The sequence below is a fragment of the Drosophila subobscura genome, chromosome A, assembly GCF_008121235.1.
Source record: "Drosophila subobscura isolate 14011-0131.10 chromosome A, UCBerk_Dsub_1.0, whole genome shotgun sequence".
Taxonomy (NCBI): Eukaryota; Metazoa; Arthropoda; class Insecta; order Diptera; family Drosophilidae; genus Drosophila; species Drosophila subobscura.
The window spans coordinates 20,986,457-20,994,856 of NC_048530.1; the positions used below are offsets into that span (position 1 = coordinate 20,986,457).

Below are 8,400 nucleotides of genomic sequence, written 5' to 3' on the forward strand. Positions count from 1 at the left end.
GCTGCGGGCTGCTGCCTTCCCATAGAAATATATATTTATTTTTGTTGTTGTTGTGTTCGTCCAGCAGGAACAGGCTATTAACTATATATATGTATGTATATATGTATGTATAGGTGTGTGTGTGTGTGTGGCATACAAATATAATGTTTCTTGTCTGTGTGTTTTAGGCCACAGTTTCTTGTTTTTTGGTGTCTGTTTGCGTTTCACTAATTGAATTCCTTTCCACGTCCCACTCCTCCCAGGGTACAATATATGTCTATATATACGTATACGTTCGGTATCTGTTGGATCGATCGCTTTGTGCGTCTGTCTGTTTGTTTGTGTATTCGTATTTGGGTTTATCGTATCATATGTATGCTCCCTATAATGTAGCTGGTAGGTCTGTCTATATGCTGCCTCTTTCTAGTATACTCAAGCGTTCTCTCATGCTCTCCCTCTCTCTCTCTCTCTCTACTTGCTGCCACGCCTACTAGCGCCTACTACAGCTGACTCACCATTACAAATGATCCTCCACCAACACAATTCGGACATAAAAAACTCAAAAGCACTAAAATTGGTTTTAAAAAAATAATACATATAATTTTTTATATTTTTGTAAGTATATCCATAAGATTATACACGTGTGCATAGATATACGTTTGTGTGTGTGTGTGTGTGCATAAATAAATTTCTTAAAAATTTGTGTGTGTATTTGGTATAAAACAAATCATATTTTAAATATCAACTTAACAACTAAAAACGCTACGCTTTACAAACTACAATTTAATTTAATTATACTAAATAGATTATCAAAGACAAAAAAAAATTAGTTCCTTTAGCGCTTACAGACAAGTATTTAGTGTATTTAATTTCGTATAGCTATCAATAATTATATAATAATAATAATAATGTGACTTGTTGTTGTTTCTGTATATTTCTTTTTAAGGACTCTTCCAAATCATTTCCCATTGAAATCAAATTTCTCTTTCTCAAACTATATGCAACGAAAAATAGTTCTAAAATACATAAATCCAAATCTAGTGCTTGTGTTTTTGTGTGGGTGTGTTTTTCATTCGCTTACAAAACCTAACAACAACGAAAAAAAAAAAAACTATAGGTTGGTACAAAGCAAAATGGATATCAAGTGGATTCCACTTTTTCCAGAGTCGGGAATCTCATGTCGAAAGTCCACACATAGATCTATCGATTACTTAGTTTATGTGTCTGTGCGCAAAATGTTTGTTTTGTTTTGTGCCTGAGCATTGGCTGTACATGGCTCCTATGGATAGAGTACATGGGTGGGGGGGCGTAAGAATTTCAAATATTTTTTGAGTACACAAATTTGTTCAACAACCAAAACAAAAAGGAAAGAAAGAAATCTTGACATGATCAGGAGCTGGCATCTTATACTCTAGCAACACATTCCCATAAGCGAACGGCACTGCCTTGATACGCGTATACAGAATTGAATTAAATACTATCAACAGATAGAACGAAATATGAATTAAATCGATTCGAAAAAAGACAATAAATAAATACATTTATAAAACTTAATAACAAAGTATCTGTGCGCGTGTGTGTGCCTTTATATGTTCGTGTGTGTGTGTGTGTGTATAGGTTGGGGGTAGTCAAAATAAATAGTTTCTATAATCAAATGTAACTTATTGTGTTGTTTCCTAAAACGCTCTCTAACACGGTCTAAAGTTTCTTTGCTCTACCTCATTCTATAACGCGTTTTGCCTTCCTACCTTCTCACATCAGCTGTAAGCTTTTGCCTACATTTTGGTCATGTATGTGTGTGTGTGTGTGTGTGTGTGTGCATGTCCTGCCCCGACAGAGGCATGCATAGTGTATATATACGTTTGATTGGGGGCAAACATCAGACAGCAATTGCCATAAGCCGCGATCCGCGCACAGTTTGGGATAGGAACAACGAATACAGTCGCTTGGGCGGTACATGAATTGCTGCCTTGAGATACAGATACAGATACAGATGTCTTCCCCCCTACAGATGGCAGATATCTTTCAACAATGGAGACCCAAAAAAATATCTTTAACAATACTGTAAACTGTAGACTGATCAAAACAATTTTCAACTCTCTCAAATCTCTCCTCCGCAATGGGCCTCTGTCAGGGGCAATCTACTCGCCGCTCCGCCTCCTTCACTTTATCCAAATTTATGCTAATGTTTTGTATACCAAAAAAACAATTGGTATCCTCCTCGTGTGTGCTTAGGACGAGGCTTAAGTGTATGCTAAGGATCGATTAGCTAGTGCCAGCCTTGCGCTAGCTGTGGCTGCATGCGGCAAGCGCACTCTTTTGTGGCAGCTTCAGCAGGCGGCGTGTCCGAAACTCGTACGCACGGCGACAGAACATGACAAGCTCCGGATTCGTGTGCTCCGGCACTGTACGCACTGGATAACAATTGACAATGGCGGTGGTTGTGGTGCTGGTGCTGGTGGCGGCTGCGCTGGCCGTCGCATTGCTGCACGGCCGACGCGGCACAATGCTGACATCCTCCACATCCTCCTCGGCGGCACGCAGGCGGCGACGATATCTAAATGAAACACAAAAGGCACGTTAAATTGCTGCTCAGGGCTCAGTGTTCCCTGGCTAATGCCACCCACCTGCAATACTCGCTGAAGGTAAGCACATAGCACTTGTCCTCAATGCAGGCCACCGAATTGTGATCGCGATGCCGTGAGGCATACACCTCGTCTGGGCAATCGTTGCGCTGCCGCCCCTGGTCCGTATGCTCTGGCCGATAGTACCACAGCAAGGACATCATCATTTCACCTACAACAAAAAAGGGTTACGATACAGAGAATAAATCAAAAGATGGGCCCTGTTCCACTGAAACGATCTCCTGGGACGCGCACTCTTAGCATCTCTCTCTTTTCCAGTGTGGCTTATCAGTTAAGGGTGAGTTTTTCCCCTCAAAGAGTGCCCAGTGGAACCCAGTCATCATCTATGCGTCACCGCAACTGCTCACCATCTTCCGGATTCTGCCAGAGATGCGCCACCTTGGCCACATACGGCAGCTCATTGTCCTCGTTGGCCTTGAGCAGGACACAGTCCCGTGTGCGTATTATGTCACCCTCCACATGTCGCATTGCCGGATAGCAGGTGCGCAACACCAACGGATCATCGCTCTTTAAAGAGGAGAATAAATATATTTCAGTTATTTATTATTTGTTATTTTGGATTTGGCATTGGAACTTACATTCAGAAATACGGCGCCCTGGAAGGCCTTGCCCGCCCACATCCAGCCATTGTTCCACTTGGGCACCACATTCGCCTTCGTTGCCGGCGGCTGTGTCTCATCCAGCTCGTAGCTAACTCCACCCGGTCGATGCTTTTGGCGCTTACGATTCCCAAATTTGCATCGGGATCGCGCACGCTTCGTGTGCGTCGTGTGTTGACTTTGGCGTGTTGTGGCTGTGGCTGTGCTTGTGGATGTACTTCCAGATGTGGACGCGGGCGTAACGGTGGTGGCTGCTGCGGCTGCGGCTGTTGCTGCTGCTGTCGGCACCAGGAACTTGTGTTGCTCCTCGGAATGTTGCTGCTGCTGTTGCAGCTTCTGTGCTTGCAAATCCGCCGTCTGGTACTCGTTGTTATTTGTCTCTGCCGATGCAGGCGACGCTGTAGACGCTGCTGCCGCTGCTGTGGAGGATGCCGCTACTGTTGCGCTTTCCTCGACTGCTCCAGCTCCAGTTGCAGCTTCTTCTGCTGCTGCTGCTGCTGCTGCTGCTGCTGTCACCTTTTTGCCCTTCGCTTTGGCCTTGATGTTGCCCTGTTTCTTCAGTTTCTTTGCCGGTGGCTGTTCCGTGGATGATGGCAGCGGCTTTTTGGTCTCCGACTTGGAACGCTTCTCGGCCGGGGCCTGGGGCACAGGATGTGTGGCCAACAGCGGTGAGGGTGCGGCATAGATACCGGCACTGCCACTGCCACCGCCACCAGCACCCACTTTCCCCTGCACCTGACTGCGACAGCTGTTCAGTTCGGGATCACTGAAGTATCCACGACTGTGCGACGTGTCCAGACCTTCCAGCAGATGCAGGGCGGCAATCTCCTGCTTCCGTGGCCGTGCCCGCTTGGGCGAAGAGCCGCTGGTCACATTTTTGGTCAGACTTTCCTCCTGGCCAGAGGAGCCAGCTCCTGCTGCTCCTCCTGCTGCTGCTGCTGCTGCGTCAGTTGTGTCTGTTGCATCGTCTGCTGTCTGAGCTGTGGCAGCTGCCTCTTCCTCGCGTAGCTGTTGCTGACGCTCTTGGCGTTGCTGCTTCAGCTGCTCGCGCCTCTGGGCACGGATCCTTTGCTGCTGGCGCTGTGCGAGCAGCAATTGCCGCCGCTTGGCATACTTGGCCGGTGCTCGGCCGAGGCGGCGCACAAACGTCCTGCCCGGACACAAGTAATTGCGCGGTTCGGCCTGCTTGATCAGGCTCTTGTAGCTGTGGTGCGTCTTGGGGGCCTTGCCCGAGGCAGCTGCACCTGCGGCGGAGGATGTCGATGAGGCAAGCAGATTGATGCGCTGCTTGCTGGCTGCCGGTGCCGGTGCCTCTGCTGGAACCTCTGCTGCAGCCTCTGTCTGTTGTGCTTCGGTTTCTGCTTCGGCTTCGGCTACGGGTTCGGGTTTGGGTTCCGCTTCTGGCTCCGTTTTGATTGTTGGCTTCAGATCTGGCAGTTGGCTGATATGTGATGGTTTGCTGCTGCCGCCGCCGCCGCCGCCGCTGCTGCTGCTGCTCGCCAGACGTCCCTCCTCCTGCTCCTGCTCCTGCTCGATTTTGATTTTGGTCTCTGCTTTGATTTCCGCTTTAAGTACAAAAGGCAACTCTGGCTGTGCTCCCGCATGCTTCTCCTGCTCCAAATCCAATTCCAATTCCAGCTGCTGTTTCTTTTTCTCCTCCTGCTGCTGCTGGAGCTCCTGCTGCTGCTGCTGCTGCTGCTGCTGCTTCAGCTGTTCCTGTTGCTGCTGCTGCTGCTGCTGCTGCTGCTGCTGCTGTGCTGCGAAAACCATCTCTCTGGCCATGCTCTTGCCGATCCTCGCCTTGCGCGGCGCACCAACACCGCCTGCTGATGCTCCTTTGGCAGGTGCTGCGGCTCCTGCTACTGCTGCTGTTCCTGCTGGCGCTGGTGGTGGTGTGCTAGAGGTCAGATCATACGCCTCAATGTGCTGCTCGTTGTGAGTGTGACCCTTCTCAAGGGTCAGGCCCAGACCCATGCCCATGCCCATGCCGAGGCCCATGCCCATGCCCAGGACCAGCTCCATTTCCGCCTCCTGATCCTGATCCTCCAGCAGCTTGTCATCGCTGGCACAGTAGCTCTCGGGCGGCGTGGGCGGTGGCATCACATGCGCCTCATACTGCATCTTCTGCGTCACCTGCGGATCGCTCTTCAGCTCCGTCTTCACTGCCAGCATTTGGCACTGCGTTCCCATATTGTTGGTTGTCGCTGCTGTGGCAACGGCCACATCCACGTCCCTGCCCGTTTGCGTCTCTGTGGCACGTGTGGCCGCTGCCTTTGCCCGCAACTCTTCTGTATTGGTTGCTGCTGTGGCACGCAACTCCTCCGTGTTTGTTGCTGCTGTTGCTCGCGTATTTGTCGTCAATGTCTCAGTGTTGCTCTTGCTCCTGCTGCTGCCGCTGCTGCTGCTGCTGCTGCTGTTGTTCGTGGTGTTTTTGTTGGCATTTTTCACTGGGCCTCTACTGGTATTCAACGATGTTGCTGTCGCTGCTGCTGTTGGGGCAGCGGTGCTCTGGCTGCTGCTGCTGCTCATGGCACCCGGCAACATGGCACTGCTGCTGCTGCTGCTGCTGCTGCTGCTGCTGGCTGTCTTGTGGCTGCTGCTGCTGTTCTGTTGGCTGATGTTGTTGCTGCTGATGTTGCTACCAATATGAGGCCCAGTATGGACGTTTTTTGGACACGATTGTTGCATTGGGCACGGACACTGCGGCGGATAGTCTGCAAAGCGAAAGGGAAAACATTAGAAAGGATTCCAGCGGAAAGGATGGGCACTCCTGGGACTTGGGACACTGCCTATGAACCATACTTTTCCTTACCCATATACGGTCCCTGTAGGCCGCGTGTATAGCACTGTCCGGCGGCACTCCCTGCTCCGCCCGGACTGTAGCCGGCGTAGTAGCTCGGTGGGCCCGGATAATGTTCCAGATGCGGCGGCTGATGTGGCTGCGGCTGTTGCAACTGCTGCTGCTGCTGCTGCTGATGTTGCTGCTGCTGCTGCTGCTGGAGCTGCTGCTGATGGTGATGGTGATGTGCGGGCACCAGTTGACTGCCTGCTGGACCCACTCCCACTCCTCCCACTGACGTGCCCTGCTGCGGCTGGGGTTGCTGCTGCTGCGGACTGGCCGCTTGGGCAGCGGCTGCTGCTTGTGACGGCGGCGGCGGTGGCTGCTGCTGCTGTTGCTGCTGCTGCTGCTGCTGCTCGTACAGCTCTGGGTGTGTGGGCGGATGCGGTGGCCCTGCGTGCTGGTAGTATGGATAGCGTCGGTAGGCGCCTGGCGGCGGTGGCGGTGGCTGGTGCACAGCGGGATGGTGTCCCGGCGGCGGCGGACCCGTCTGGTAGACCTTGCTGGTGAAGTAGGGCTGATAGGCGGGCGGCGAATAGCACATGACCTCGCCCGGATACGGCGAATAGTAGTTTGGCGGATAGGCCGTCGTGTAGTGCATCTGAGCCGCGTGCATTGAGCGGGAATAGGGCACGCCCGGATGGCCAGCAGCCGCTGCGGCAGCGGCTGCCACGGCACTGGCCGGGTACGGCTGAGGTTGCGGCGGTTGCTGCTGCTGCTGCTGTTGCTGCTGCTGATGCTGATGATGCTGCTGCAGCAGATGCTGCGCCTGTGGCTGATGTGGCGGCTGATGCTGCGACTGGGATGCCGCTGCCGCTGCCGCCGCTTGCTCAGCAGCCTCCGCTGCCTGCTGCTGCTGCTGCTGCTGCAACTGCAATTGCTGCAGCTGCGTGGGTGAGCCGGAGCTCGACTCTTCTTCCTGCAGCTTCTTGAGCAAATGCTGTTGTTGCTGCTGCTGCTGCTGTTGCTGCTGCTGCTGGGTCGGTGGTGGCGGTGGTCCGCCCGCAATCACATGGGGCGAGATCAGCGGTCCAGCCGGCTGATAGTAGCCTGAAAGGAGAGGAAAGGATTTCGGTTAGAAGAGAATCATCATCGGTGGCAGTTTGCGGTGCAAGTCCAAGCAGAGGTGCAATTGCAGTTGAGAAATGTGGCAACAATGCATAAAGTGAAAGTTGGCCAGGCCAAAAAAAAAACAAAACAAAAAAAAACCCCAAACCAAAACCAAAACCAAAGAAAACCAGTTAAGCGGCTCCAGTCAGCCAAGCAGCTGGTCGTGCAACAATCCCCCCCACCAAACCCCACTCCGCATCCCAGTTGTCCTCCCTGCACTGCCCCTTGGGGGCACCTCCCCCGCCCCTGTGAATGTTTTACCTCTTCCCAGCATGTGGGCCGCATACAAAATGTCGCGAAAATGATGCGCCGCATGCTGCTGCAGAAATGTGAACGATTCGGCAATGTTGGCGGCCAAAACAGCGGCCGCTGTTGCATCTTCTGCTGCTGCTGGTGGTGCCAAGCCCTGTCCAGCTGCAGCTCCAGTTCCAGCAGTTCCTGCTGCAGCTCCTTCGGCCGGACCCTGCATCATGGCTGTGACTGTGAGTGCTGCCGGCGACAGCGAGGAGCAGGAGGAGCCTGACGATGGGTAGGAGCGTTCCGTTTCACAGGTGCCGCTGCTGCTGGTGCTGCCCACGCTGGAGCAGCGCTGATATTGATATTGTTGCAGTTGCTGTTGCTGTTGCAGTTGCTGTTGCTGTTGTTGCAGTTGCAGCTGCAGATAATGCGGCCTCTGTGAATGTTGCAAGTATGGTTGCGGCGGCGTTGCAATGTGTAGCGCTTTGACGAAATCTCCAGAGAGGGACCGTCCCAGTGGCAGAGGAGCTGCTCCTGCTGCAGCTGCTGCTGCTGCTGTTGTTGTTGCAGTTGCCGTTGTTGCTGACTTTTTTGTTGTCTCTTTTAGGCGCATTTTTGGACCGACCTTTGCCAGCTTTTCCTCAGCCTTTTCTGTTGCTTCTTCCTGCCTTTTTTTTTAGATTTATTTTTTACTCCCTTTTTTGTATACAAAATATATTTTTGTATATATATTTGCTACGTTATGTTGTGGTTTTTGCTTTGCTTTCCTTCTTTAAATTCTACTCCTTCTATTGCTTTTACTTTATTTGATTCCTTCGTGATGCTTGTCTTGTCTTGTTGTTTGTATAATTACTCGCGTCTCTTGCTTCTTGTATATAGGTTCTTGTATATAATAGTAATAATAGTATTCTTGTATATGGGGTATACTGTATGTATGTATATGTACTTTGTATATAGTATATATGTATATATGTATATATGTATTTGTATC

At 51.2% G+C, this 8,400-nt stretch overlaps 1 protein-coding gene across 5 annotated transcripts in view; it reads right to left on the reverse strand.

The window, feature by feature from the left end:
- Nucleotides 1–1,028: 1,028 nt before the first annotated feature.
- The window catches only part of LOC117903186 (nuclear pore complex protein Nup205), a 56,410-nt gene continuing 49,038 nt past the window's right edge, over nt 1,029–8,400 (reverse strand). For 4 of the 5 annotated variants that reach the window (XM_034815037.1, XM_034815038.1, XM_034815040.1 and 1 more), the window contains 5 exons: nt 6,036–7,112; nt 3,203–5,937; nt 2,972–3,131; nt 2,607–2,775; nt 1,029–2,536 (listed from right to left, as the gene is read on the reverse strand). In XM_034815037.1, the coding sequence (XP_034670928.1) occupies nt 2,266–2,536; nt 2,607–2,775; nt 2,972–3,131; nt 3,203–5,937; nt 6,036–7,112 (4,412 nt within the window). In that variant the 3' untranslated portion in view covers nt 1,029–2,265. Of the gene's footprint in view, nt 2,537–2,606; nt 2,776–2,971; nt 3,132–3,202; nt 5,938–6,035; nt 7,113–7,433; nt 8,082–8,400 lie in introns of those variants that run through there. The other variant, XM_034815043.1, reaches the window with a different exon arrangement.